At 49.1% G+C, this 12,354-nt stretch overlaps 2 protein-coding genes and 1 long non-coding RNA gene across 4 annotated transcripts; 1 reads left to right on the top strand and 2 right to left on the bottom strand.

Moving 5' to 3' along the window:
- On the bottom strand, window positions 1-2,622 carry ZNF785 (zinc finger protein 785). The gene is given in 4 exon segments (XM_012731885.1): window positions 1-1,318; window positions 2,064-2,192; window positions 2,342-2,410; window positions 2,413-2,622. Coding segments are annotated over 4 exon segments (1,242 nt in total). The 5' UTR covers window positions 2,546-2,622; the 3' UTR covers window positions 1-407.
- Window positions 2,623-2,654: 32 nt separating this feature from the next.
- LOC105854296 lies at window positions 2,655-3,537 on the top strand. 2 transcript variants are annotated; one of them, XR_001145979.1, is made up of 3 exons: window positions 2,655-2,760; window positions 2,929-3,055; window positions 3,170-3,537. It is a non-coding gene; the product is annotated as an uncharacterized LOC105854296 (long non-coding RNA). The 2 variants fall into 2 exon arrangements; XR_001145978.1 differs by having other exon boundaries at window positions 2,655-3,055; window positions 3,170-3,283; window positions 3,418-3,537.
- Window positions 3,538-6,611: 3,074 nt separating this feature from the next.
- ZNF689 (zinc finger protein 689) lies at window positions 6,612-11,738 on the bottom strand. Its single transcript, XM_004691681.2, has 3 exons — window positions 11,264-11,738; window positions 10,924-11,037; window positions 6,612-9,469 (listed from the first exon to the last, which is right to left on the bottom strand). The coding sequence occupies exons 1-3, from the start codon at window positions 11,466-11,468 to the stop codon at window positions 8,286-8,288; spliced, it is 1,503 nt and encodes a 500-aa protein (XP_004691738.1). The 5' UTR covers window positions 11,469-11,738; the 3' UTR covers window positions 6,612-8,285.
- Window positions 11,739-12,354: the final 616 nt, after the last annotated feature.

Here is a 12,354-nt window from a genome sequence, read left to right as displayed (position 1 = left end):
AAGGTGTGCTTCCAGTCAAGGGGAATCCCCAGAGTGGGTACTGGCTCTTTTAATAGGCTCTTACCTTTAGGGGACTTCAAGGGACCCATCTCTGAGAACAGGAGAAATATAGGCAGAAAGAAGAATGGTCTAAGTGAGAGAAGAATTCATACAGAAAAGTCAAGTAAGTGAGTGGTTTGCAGGGAAGCGGGAGCCAGAGCCTCAGAAAACAGGTTTTCAGCGCTCAGGTGGCTTTTGGATTCCTACCTCTTTTTACTAATGGACCTTCTCTGTGACCCCTCACCTCCGCTCATTTTTTTTACACAGAGCTTTGTTCTCTTAAATGCCCACTCCCTTTTCTTGTCCTTCAAATGCATAAGCCTTGTTCTTTCTTTCCAGACAAAACTGATCATCTTGTGTGAGCTCCATCACCCACACTCTTGAAGTATATCTGGAAAGTACCGGAAATGAACTGGGGGATCCTGGCTTCCCAAGACAGGGACTGACTCGGAAAGCGGTACTGCAGGTTGCTGCCACCTCGCCCTGTCCACAGAGCGATGGACCCACTGGTGGGCTACCAGGGCATACTTGCGCTTGAAGCCCTCACCACACTCTGGGCAGGGGAAGGGCCGCCTATCAGAGTGGATGCGCCGGTGACTGAGGAGGAGAGAAGAGTAGGTAAAGCGGAGGCCACAGTCGGGGCAGGGGTAGGGCTTCTCACCTGTGTGTGCGCTGTGGATAGCCAGCAGGGAGGGGTAGGCAAGATGGAGGCTGCCGCTGGGCCAGCTGTAGGGCTTTTCGCCAGTGTGCTTGCGTTGGTGGATGGCCAGCAGGGAGGGGTAAGTAAGACGACTCTTGCAGTCTGGACACGGGTAGGGCTTTTCCCCAGTGTGAGTTCTCCTGTGGATGGCCAGGGAGCCCCTCTGGCGAAAGCATCGCCCACAATCAGGGCAGGGGTAGGGCTTTTCACCTGTGTGGGTGAACTGATGCTGGAGCAGGTACTTGCGCTGGGAGAAACGGGCCTGACACTGGTCACAGGGAAAGGGTCGTTCCCCAGAGTGGACCCGCTTGTGGTTGGCCAAGAGTGAGGGGTAGCTGAAGTTTCGGTCACAGTCTGGGCAAGAGTAGGGTAGTCTGCAATCTGGAGTGTGCTTGGGCCAAGGCTTGATGGGGCTGGCCCTGGAATCCCAGCGGAGCTCTGGGCAGCCAGCTTTGTGACTGGAGTCAGGCGGCGTGCAAGATGACAACCACTCCTTGAGAGCCGCTCCTTGGTGTGCCATCTCTTTTTGCTTTGATTTCTTCTTCAGCCTTTCTTTCTCTTCACTCCCCTCCCTGGATCCTGAGACAGGAAAACCAAAACAAAAACGAATTTAGCAGCAGGTTCGAGAATGGCCTGCCCTGGGCCAAACATGAATGGCTGCGTAAATGGCCCTCTGGGTGAGACTAAATGATTGGGGCCTCCTCATCAAGGTCTCAAAGTTAGCCTGGAGTCAGAGCAAACCCCACTGTCTGGAGGTTAACACAGGTAAGCTCTGCGAGATAAATGGAGAATTGATAATATTAAACTCCTAATAAAGGGGGACATTGAGGAAGGTGATGGTTCCAGCTTCCATGGAGTTTATAATCCTGATCCTGATTATAATCCCTTTGCAAAATAGCCAGTACACGACTACCAAAAAAATCTACTTGGGAGCACTCTAGAGTCCACACGGAAGACCTGAGAGCAAACTTGAATCATGCCATCGCCTCAGGAGCCGCGCTTTTTTTAAACCTTTTTGATAAGTGATATTACCCAATACATTATAAGCCACATAACCATACCCAAAGGGAACATTTGTCTTCATTTTGTCACACACAGAACCACTTAGGTTTTTTCCCCTCCCCCTCCATGGAAGCTCCAGCTCTACTGATCAAGTGGTACCCTAAGTCCCCATTTAGCAGTTCTCTTGAGTCATTTTGCAGGAAAATGGGCAACTTTCTGGAGGTGAGATGCAGGGAGACGGGACTTTAGAGGGGGCAGTATGTGCCAAGGATCTCTGGGAGAGTAGCGCTCACGGGCTCCCCTGCGGGGTGCTGTGAAGTACCTGCCACCTTCCCCTTCTCTCCTTTGACAGCCGCTGGGCTCCCGCCCCTTGGGTCCTCGGCCACCGAGCTCCATGCCTCCGCCTCTCCTTCCACCCAGGAGATAAAAGCGGGTTTGGGCCCTGAGAGTCCTGCGAAGGGAAAACATTGGGTGCGGATGAGACGCCGAGAGGCTGGTGAGGGGGCTTCCTCCGTGCCCCACACTTCCAGCCACTCGCCTGCGGGGACTGGACCCTGCCTTCCCACGGATCTGGGGCCGGGCCGGGCCGCCGGGCCTCACCGAGCGCGCCCAGGTGGCCGTAGGTCTCCCGCATCACGTCCCGGTACAGGGCGCGCTGCGCGGGCCGCAGCACCCCCACTCCTCCCGGGAGAAGTACACGGCTACGTCCGCGAAGCTCACAGTCCCTGAGCTGCCGTTGCTCTTCCGTCCGGGCCCAGACTTCCCGCCTCCAGCCGCCGGGAGCAGGGCCAGGGGCGGCGCCATGAGAAACCTTCTCTGTGCCTCGCAGAGGCGCTTCCAGGGTAGGTGAACACGATACCGATTTCCAGGCTTTCCTCAGATGCAAGTCCATGGGGGCCCTTAGGCCTGCCCTTAACAAAAATGGCGTCCATGCGGCCTCAACATCCTGTGCCTTTCCTCGCTGCCCTTACTCCCGAGGCGGAAAAGCGGAAGATTGGACCCCAAGGCCGGAAGACCCGGTAGGTGACGTGCGTTGATTGGACAGCTTCGGTGGCTGGGGAAGAAGGACGGCTATGATTGGTCCGCCCAGGGCGGCCCTGTTTGAAAGACTAGGGTGAAGGAGCGACTGGGCTGAAGGCGGCCGTGTATGAAGAGCTTCTGGGTCTCTCGTAACTCTTCCTGGACAGCACCTGAAAGAGAGGGTCTCACGAGTTGAAGCCGCTGCTTCTGCAATGCCATAAATGGTCTTGCGGGCAGGTGCAAAGTCCAGGGCTTGGAGGCGAGTAAGAAGCGAAGACCAGGCGGACTCTGAAGGTGAGGGGGTGAGAGGGCCTGCTAGCGTGAGCGGGCCCCGGCGCTGCGGAGCGGGGACCTACCCTGTGTTTGTTTTGGCTTTTGCCTGAGGTCACCGATTCTTCCCTCTTACAGACCCAGAAGCTGAGAGACAAAGGCCTCTGGTGAAAGCTCACGGGCGGCAGAACCGGGGTTTAGTCATTTGCTTCCCAGCCTCAGCCAAATGCTTGGTGCGGCGCCCTGCACAGAGTAAGTACTTAATAATATTAGCTGCAGTTGCCATTATAGCGATATTACTCTCTGTATCCTGTCGCAATCAGAAAGCGTGTGTTCAAATTAGAACTCATTTAAAATGCATAAATGGGGCCTCCCTGGGGGTGCAGGGATTAAAGTCTCAGCGCTCTCAAGCTGTTACCAGCCCCTGTGACATGCGTTGGATCCCAATCCCGGGCTAAGGAGTTGACCCACATGGCCCAGCGGACCTCTCCTGTCTCTCCCGCTGCTCCCCCCAACAGTGTATTTCAGTAGGTCTGGCTGTTCTGCTCCCCTCTCTGTCGCTGGTGAGTTTGCCTTCCCACCTCTGTCCTGTACCCCAGTTCTTATGGGCATAAATAAATAAATCTTTAAAAATGCATCCCTTCTCCAGTCTCCTTCCCTTCTCTAGGGGCAACTTCTATTACCCAGTTCTTCTTGAAATTGTTTAGATATATAAAAGCATAAAACTTTTGTTTCCTGTTCACAAGTACCATACACACTGTAAGGTGCAGTTTGAACACTGAAAGGGGAAATTAGGCCCTCCCTGGTGGTCCAATGGGTTAAAGCACATTATGAAGCTATCCAAAGCCACTGCAGCAGGAATTCAATCCCCGGCAAGAGAGCTGACCCACGTGATGGGCAGACCTCTCCTGTCTCGCCTCTGCTCCCTTCAGCAGTGTACTTCCTCAGTCGGCCTGTTCTGCACCCCACCCTGTCTCTGGTGAATCCTCTCACCACCCCTGCACCTCTGGCCTATACCCCAGTTCTGCATAAATAAATACATCTTTAAAAAAAAAAATCTAGTTTCAAAATTCAAAGTATTTTAGATTAAAAAGAGGCATACAGATAATAGAAAATATTAGACTTAAGTCAAATGTGTTTTTAAATTTAAGGGTAATATTCTGTTCTCCACTCTGTCTCTCACCCCCTGCACCTCTGGCCTGTACTCCAGTTCTTGTGTGCATAAATAAATCTTTTTAAAAAGGAAAAAGAAAAACAGACAATATGAACTACAATTCATATAAAATAGAATTTTTTTTAAACATTTGGAAAAAATAACCACTTAGAGGTGAAAGGATGCAAATTAAAATTACATGAAAGACTATACTAAAAATTTTTTATTAGATGAACAAGAATTAAGAAGTTAGCTGAGACTTCTGTCCAAAATAACCCCTCTCATCATTTTTACCTCCTCATCCCGTACTGACAACTTCCTGACATTGGGTACCTTTTCCTTTAGCTTATAAGTTCCATGGAAGCAAGGACTTTGTATTGTTCATTGCTACATCTCTATCTTCTCAAACATTATCTGGCTTGTGATAGTTGCCCAAGATATTTGCTTAATGAAGGAGGAGTGAACAATACACTTTTAAAAGTATGGGAAGAAGCCCTCATGTGTTACTGATGGATATGTAAATTCATACAACCTCCTCGGGAAACAATTTGGTAATAAGTATCAAAATCATAAGTACACTGATGATTTATTGTAATGGGTTAGCTTGTGTTTGGAAAATGAAGAAGTTCTGGAAGTAGTGGTGTTTCACAACACTGAAAGTACCTAGTACCCCTGGACCCTATACTTAAAAATTGTTAAAATGGTAACTTTTTGGGTGTGTATATTCTGCCATCAAGAAGAAGAAAAATCACAATTTTGCAACCTCCATGATAATTTAAAAACCACTTATTTTGCTGTCATACCTTTTTTCTTGAACACCACTTGTAGGATTTATACAAAACATCCTGTGAACATAATCTTTTATTTGCAAGAATTACTCCTGATTCGAAGTAGACAGGACCAGGAACAAAGACTTATAACATTAGCTACAAGCAAAAGTATTTGACCATGTCGTAACATCTTCAGATTTTCCTATCCCTTTCCTAGATAGGTTGACATTAACTTTTGACTCTGCATGTTAACGTTTCCTGCTCTTGCTTCCTATATCTTCCAAACCAGTAACTTCTCTGGTTGGTTGGTAAGCTTGAATTCACAGAATATAGTTTTTTGTTTTTTTGCATCTTCCCAGTTCCATTCTTGTATTTCTTAAATGCTAGAAAGGAATTCCCATCCGTACACACTGAAAAGAACCACAAGAGGCTCTAAGTCTGGAACTGAATTAAGTCTGATACTAACTGAAGGCAAGGGCCATGTACTGTAGGCATATTCACAAGATCAGTAGCAACATAAGAGATCCATATGGGAGCACCTCCTAACACTTTTGGAGGTTTTTGTAAAAATTAGATTGGAATATATATAAAGTGCTTACCACAATACATAACACATAAATGCTCTATGAAGTAGCATTAATACTATTGCAGTAGGTCAAAGGAGAAACAGTGAATCATGTGAACACAGGCCACTGTTTCAAAAAATTTAGCTGAAAAATAGGAAATGGGGACAGCGGCCAGAGAGAGTTTTTGTTTTTAAATACAAATTTTAGTGTGTTTATTGGCTCTGTGTGTATTCTGGACAAGAGAGGTATTTTGATATCACAAAACTAAGAAAAAGAATAGATGGGGCAAAGTCCCTGAGAGGGCAGCTGGATGAAAGTCAAGCAGTTATATTGATAAACATTCAATATAGGGGACTTCCCCTGTGATGGGGTACTAGTCATCACACTTGTGAACTTGGAGTCAAAGTGGGGAGTAGAAGGTTGGTGTTGCCATTTGACACCTATGTTTTCTCAATAAAGAAGGCATTTGCTAGTCAGGGATGGAAGGTGATATTGAAGGCCCAACTGAGATTGGAGATCAGAAAATGTATTGGGGCTGGCCCCTCTTGTAACTGACTTTTTTTTTCTCATAGTTCGTATATAGGCAAGAAAGCAGGTGAGTAATTAACCCAGGTCAGGGCTGTGTGTTAATTCTTGGTAGCAAGTCACAGAAGGGGAGTATATTGAAAGGACACTGGTATCTGTCCCTGATCATAGGGCCAGGATCACAATGGGTCACCAAATGGACCCTAGAAACAAAGAAGTTTCTCTAAGTGCCTTAGAGAACTTAGGAGCTCTTTGATCTATGCCCTCCACAGACCACATACTGGAACTTGAGACTCCAGTGGCTCCCAAGTTTTATGAGATATAGTCCAGGCTCAAAAAAAATTATAAGATTCCTAGACAAGAAAATATTTGGGTGAGCTTGTTGATTAAAGTAGGGGGGAAAACCAATTCTAAAATAGGGCTAGGCAGACATTCTAGGAGGTATCTGTTAGGGCAAAACAGGTGTTCTAGTCTGAGGGAAGCTAGATCTCCATCAGAACTGTAAAAATTTCTACTTAGTCAATAGCTAGATTTACATTTTATAAACAGTAATTCCACAAGGAACATAAGTTATTCATACATTTTAATGAGACCCAAACTGGTATGACTCTTTAAGGTTGCTTACCAACCAAGGAAAAAAAGTTACAAGCAACTTGCTAAATACCAGAAAGGAGATAATTACAAAAGCCAGTTTCCCAGCTGCTCTCCTACTCTGAGGTTGAGATCAGGAGAGCTAAAGGAAGAAGTATTAGGGATAAGATGAGTGAACCACTCCAGCTGTTGGAATTTGAGATATGGCATATTTAGAAATTCTGATTTGGTGCAGTTACACAAGGCAAAATGGTAGGCCCATTCCTCTTAACTCAATAAAGCCTTACTCTACGCATTAACTCAGGGAGGGGTGCCATGGAGGCCTGTCAAAGATTAAGACACATCACTGCCACTGCCCTGGAGCTTAAGTGAGAGAGAGACCATGAACACAATTTGATAACTGAAGACTCTTCCTGCTTTGTACTCAGTTACCCTTCTATTTTTCTTGAATGGCCTCAATTCATTTTATGAAAAAACTGTTGACTAAGGATTCATGGAACATTCTGTACTGATGTCTCCTGATGAGAATCAGGAAAAAAACAGACCCAGTTCTCAAGGATTTTCCAGCCACTGACTGCCTGAAACTAATCTTAATCCATTACATAAAATACAAGAGCCCAGTGCCATGTTGACTTCTTATGCTAAGCCATAGCTCCCCTGCTTTTCCTTACAACAAATCTCCCAAAGCTCATGGCACTTATGTCTCAGATCCAATTCAATCAGTTTTCTAGACACAAGTGCAGAAGACTTGACTTTACAACATGTGGTTTAAAAGAGCTTACATATTTAGGCATCTGCAGCCTAATAAGCTCTAAATAACATAGAGCTTCTCCCCAAATCCAGTGCGAGCTAGAACTGTCAAAACAAATACAGACCAAGCAGGTACAGAGTATACACTGTCATGCTGGCTTATTTTTGTTATGACCCTTTAACTGGAACATCAAAAAACACCTGTTTGGAAAGAGATCATTTATCAAGAATTAAAATCCTGCCTTTCAGGAATGCAAAGTTAATGCTATCCAACCTAAAAACATGAGGGTAAAGTTGTGATTGTTATCTGAAGAATTGCCAGGTAGCAATCGTGGGGAAGGCTTACAGGGAAGGATAAGGTAGTATTTAACAGCCTTATAGAGGTCAGCACTATCCCACAATGAACTGACCTGCCTTGTGAGGTAGTGAGCTCCCTGTCAAAGGAGATTTTAAAGCAAGGGTAGAAGACCATTTGGCAGAAGTGTGGTAAAAGGAGGCTAAACTAAGCGTGTTTAAATCTGGTTTGAAGAGGCAGAGTAGGAGGATTCTGTCCCCTATGAACAGAGTTCTCCGAACTACATGCAAGGGGACAGACAATCCCTGTATGCAAACCTAGAAAAAAACAGACCACCACTTTAACCCTGATATCCACACACAAATTCTGTTAGGATGGGGTAACGTAGAAACTTGAATCACATGAGGGCACCTCTCCTAATGGGACCATGTTCTAGTCTCACACACAGGCAGCCAGTGTGGTGGGAAATACTAAACTTCAGGTTTGTGTAGCAAGAAACCTGGGTTTTAAGTTCTGATTTTGCCCTGTATGACCTGGGGCTTCTCTTTATCTTCTCTGGGCCCCTCCATGAAATGCAATGACCTTACACAGGCCTTCTTTTATTCTAAAGGGCATTGCCCTTCTGGCTGGGCCCCCCTATAGCAGATCTTGGGCTGCAATTTTGGGCCTTGGGGCTACACTTATGGACAGCCAGAGACCACCTCTGGCGGAAGCAGCGGCCACACTCTAGACAGGGGAAAGGCTTCTCTCCGGTGTGCAGGAGCTGGTGCTGTGCCAGGTGACTCCACTGAGCAAAGCGCTTGGAGCACAGGTCACAAGCGTAGGGCCGCTCGCCTGAGTGAACACGCCGGTGACTGGCCAGGAGCGAGGGGTAGGCAAAGCGGCGCCCACAGTCCTCACAGGCGTGCAGCTTCTCCTCTGTGTGTGTGCTGCGGTGTATGGCTAGGGAGCCGCTCCGCCGGAAGGCACGGCCACAGTCCGGGCAGGGGTAGGGCTTCTCTCCTGTGTGCAAGAGCTGGTGCTGGAGCAGCGTACTGCGCTGGGAGAAGCGGGCCTCACAGTGCTCACAGGCGTAGGGACGCTCCCCAGAGTGCACTCGCCGGTGACTGACCAGGCGAGAGGATGAGGAGAAACGCCGCTCACAGTCTGGACATGGGTAGGGCTTCTCCCCAGTGTGGATGCGCTGGTGGATGACTAGGGCCGTGCGCTGGCGGAAGCGACGGTTGCATTCCAGGCAGGTGTAGGGCTTCTCTCCAGTGTGTGTGCGCTGGTGGATGGCTAGCAGGGAGGGGTAGGCAAAACGACGCCCACAGCTAGGACACTGGTGGGGCTTTTCGCCTGTGTGTGTGGTCCGGTGGTTGGCCAAGGACCGGCTCCTGCGAAAGCAGCGGCCACAGTCAGGGCAGTGGTAGGGCTTCTCTCCTGTGTGGATCACTTGGTGCTGGGACAGGTTCTTGCGCTGGGAGAAGCGTTTGCCACACTGGTCACAAACATAGGGACACTCACCAGAGTGTGCCCGCCGGTGACTAACCAGCAGGGATGGGTAGGAAAAGCGGCGTCCACAGTCTGGGCAAGGGTAAGGCTTTTTCAGATTCTGGGCACACTTGTGGCTCTCCAGAGCCTGGTGATCAGGGAAGGTACAGCCACAGTCAGGGCAGATGGGACCTCCAGACGTCTGCCTGGGGACTAGCCGGGGTTTGCTGGGCCGCCGGCCTCGCTTCCCCTTTCGTGGGGGCTCTTTAGGTGGGAACGCTTCCTTTTCTCCATTCTTCTTTCTGGTTCTTGTTTCTGTGGGAACAGAGAAACACTAATGTGGGCATCCCTGATGGCACAAGGGTTAAATTCTCAGCAGGAACAAGCTATCAAGAGCCAATGCAGCATGAATTCCATCCCAGTCAGAGCTGACCCACACAGCCTAGCAGACCTGCTGGCCTGTTGCTCCCCTCAGCACTTGCCTGTCCTGTTAACCCCCCGCCCGCCCCCCTCTGTCTCTGGTGAATCTTCTCACCCCCCACACCTCTGGCCTATACCGCAGTTCTTGATGCATAAATAAATCTTTTTTTTTTTAATTAATATAACAAAGACTGGGTGCTTATTCTTGCTTCTTAACAGTGAATTGCAACACAAATAGACTCAGCCCCTATCTTTAAAGAGTGTCAACAGCTAAATGTGACATACTGCTGTGGAAATAACAATAGCCCCTGATCCAACTTGGAGAAGTTGAGAAAGGTTTCTTGAAGATTAAACTGACTTTAAAAGGGAGAAAAGCTTTTTGAAGAGGTAAGTATAAGGCAGAAAGCAGAAATAAAGAGATCTGAGCTGGCAGTGACTGTCATAACACCCTCTAAGCCAAGGATTCTCAAATTTTATTGTGCTCAGAATCATTTGGAGACTGCTGGGCCCTACTCCCAATTGAGGATTCAGTAGATCTGGGGTAGGGCCTAAGAATTTGCATTTCTAACTTTTCCCAAGTCATACTGCTGCTGATCTAAAAAATACTGTCAGGATCAGGAATTAAAATATTTTATCTAGTGATTCTCAAGCATAAACATAATCCATATCTACTGGGTTATTAACACACACACCCCACATGAAGAGCAGTTCCTAGACACCCATATGAGTAAATCAGTAGGTCTGGACCAGGTTCCAGGAATCTACTTTTACCAAGTTCCCCCAAGTGACTTAGGAGTAAATGACAGCTGCTTGACAACCCCCCTTGGGGTTAGGTGATAAGGAAATATCATTGTCAGGTCTGAATCTCAGAAAAACAGTCTTGACTTTAAAGAAACTTGTAGAGAAACTCCAGCCCAGACAATCCCAACAGCCCCTGGTGTGGATCTGGGCTCCTTCTACCTGATGGTGTTAATCAGTGCCTTGTTTGATCCTCAGGGTTTGCCCTGCATAGATAAGGGCAGAAAGGGCTCTGTAGTCGGGCAGCTGTTCCCCAGGAGATCTTTTCCATCAAAACACAAAACTCAAAAGAGGCACACATCTCTCAGAATCCTTTCAAGAGAGGCTGGGGGAAGGTAGCTCCTTTAGAAGCTCACTAACTCATTTACACAATAGGGAACTGCAGGTTTTCAAGCTAACTTGTGAGTCTGCCTGGTGAACCCACCCCACACCCTCAAAGACAAGACCCTTAAGTTGTGAAAATGAATACAGTAAATGGGGTCATGGGTAACCCTAGCCACTAACTCTGGAAAGTCAGATTCCAGACCCTTCCAAGGGCATTTTTCACTCACTTCTTTGGACTGTTATCCCCCTTGGGCACTCCCGTGGATCCAGGGCAGCCGGTTCCCAATCATCAGTGTTTCGTTCCAACCAGGAGATGAGGGCTGGTTTGGGACCAGCGCACCCTGGGAAATGAGAACCAGTCAGAGGTCCAACAACTAGAAAATGCTGGGTAATTAGCCGATGGCATCTCCTGCCAAGCCCTCCTCCTCCTCCCCTGACACAACCTGGCGGGGGGCCAGGACCCTGGCCACTCCACACTCCCCATCCCTCCCGTGCCCCATCCCACCCCTACCCCCCAAGTTTCTCCATCCCTTCAGGCCCTCGGAAGCGGATTGGGCCGGGCCTCACCGAGCGCGCCCAGGTGGCCGTAGTTCTCCCGCATCACATCCCGGTACAGGGCCCTCTGCATGGGCCGCAGGCACCCCCACTCCTCCGGGGAGAAGTACACGGCCACGTCGGCGAACCTCACAGCCCTCGGCCTCCTTCCCCTTCTCCGGCCGGGTCCGGTCTCTCCTGGTCCCCGCGCGGAGAGCGGAGCCGAAGGCGGCGCCATTGGACCCGAGAAGACGGCTCCTGGGACTTCCCCACCCGGGCCTCGGTGCCCGGGCGCTGGCGGACCCCGGGATTTGGAAGCCCCAGCTGGACCAGGGCTGAGCGTGCCTGCAGAGGTCCGCGGGGGATAGAAATCGGCCTCCTGCGGGGCTAACGGAAACCTTTAGCTGTTATTCGGGAAACTCCCGCTGGAACTTAATTGCAAGGCACCGGAAGATGCCTTCGGGGAAGATGGCGGCGCTGCTTCTGCGCCGCCTTTGCCTGGAACACAGGCAGCTTCCAGCTATCGATTTTATTGACCAGAGCGCCATGCCGGCTTCCTAACCTCTCTGCCCTCAACTGTGATGGCGCTGCGATTGGGCTTCACGCCCCCTTTCCCCCCATTACGCGAAGCCATTGGGCGGCGGCTGAAGATCGAGCGTTCTGATTGGGCGCCGGCGAAAGCGGCCTGTTTGAACGAAGCCAACGGGAGTGTAAGGGCAGGAAGCTGGGGGCTGGGTGTCGGGTGGCTCGAGTGAGCTGAGGCGGGAAGCTGCCACCGAGTCTGGGATCTGTAACGGGCCCTGTTTAATGGCAGGTGCCGCCTACTTGGAAAAATCGACGAGACCATTGCTGCCTACTTCGAGCTGAGATTACTATGGGCTCCTTTTAATGGCTTTCTCAGAGGCTTCTTTAGACATGGTTAACGTCAGGAAGGGAGCTAACGTCAGAGTTTCTGGTAATCAGGCACCAGGCCCAACAAATTGCACATATCATCTTATTTTTTGCCACCATTGTGTGAGGTGATGATTCTCATATCGGTTCTATTAATAGGTGAGACCACGAGAGGGATAGATTTAACAACCAAAGTTGCTTCCACTCCACCCCCCCACCCCCATCCTAATTTG

This window comes from Condylura cristata, unplaced genomic scaffold (genome assembly GCF_000260355.1).
Source record: "Condylura cristata isolate star-nosed mole 26May11 unplaced genomic scaffold, ConCri1.0 scaffold00032, whole genome shotgun sequence".
Lineage (NCBI taxonomy): Eukaryota > Metazoa > Chordata > Mammalia > Eulipotyphla > Talpidae > Condylura > Condylura cristata.
The sequence above is the reverse complement of the archived record's forward strand: the minus strand, read 5'-3'. Positions and strand labels throughout refer to the sequence as shown.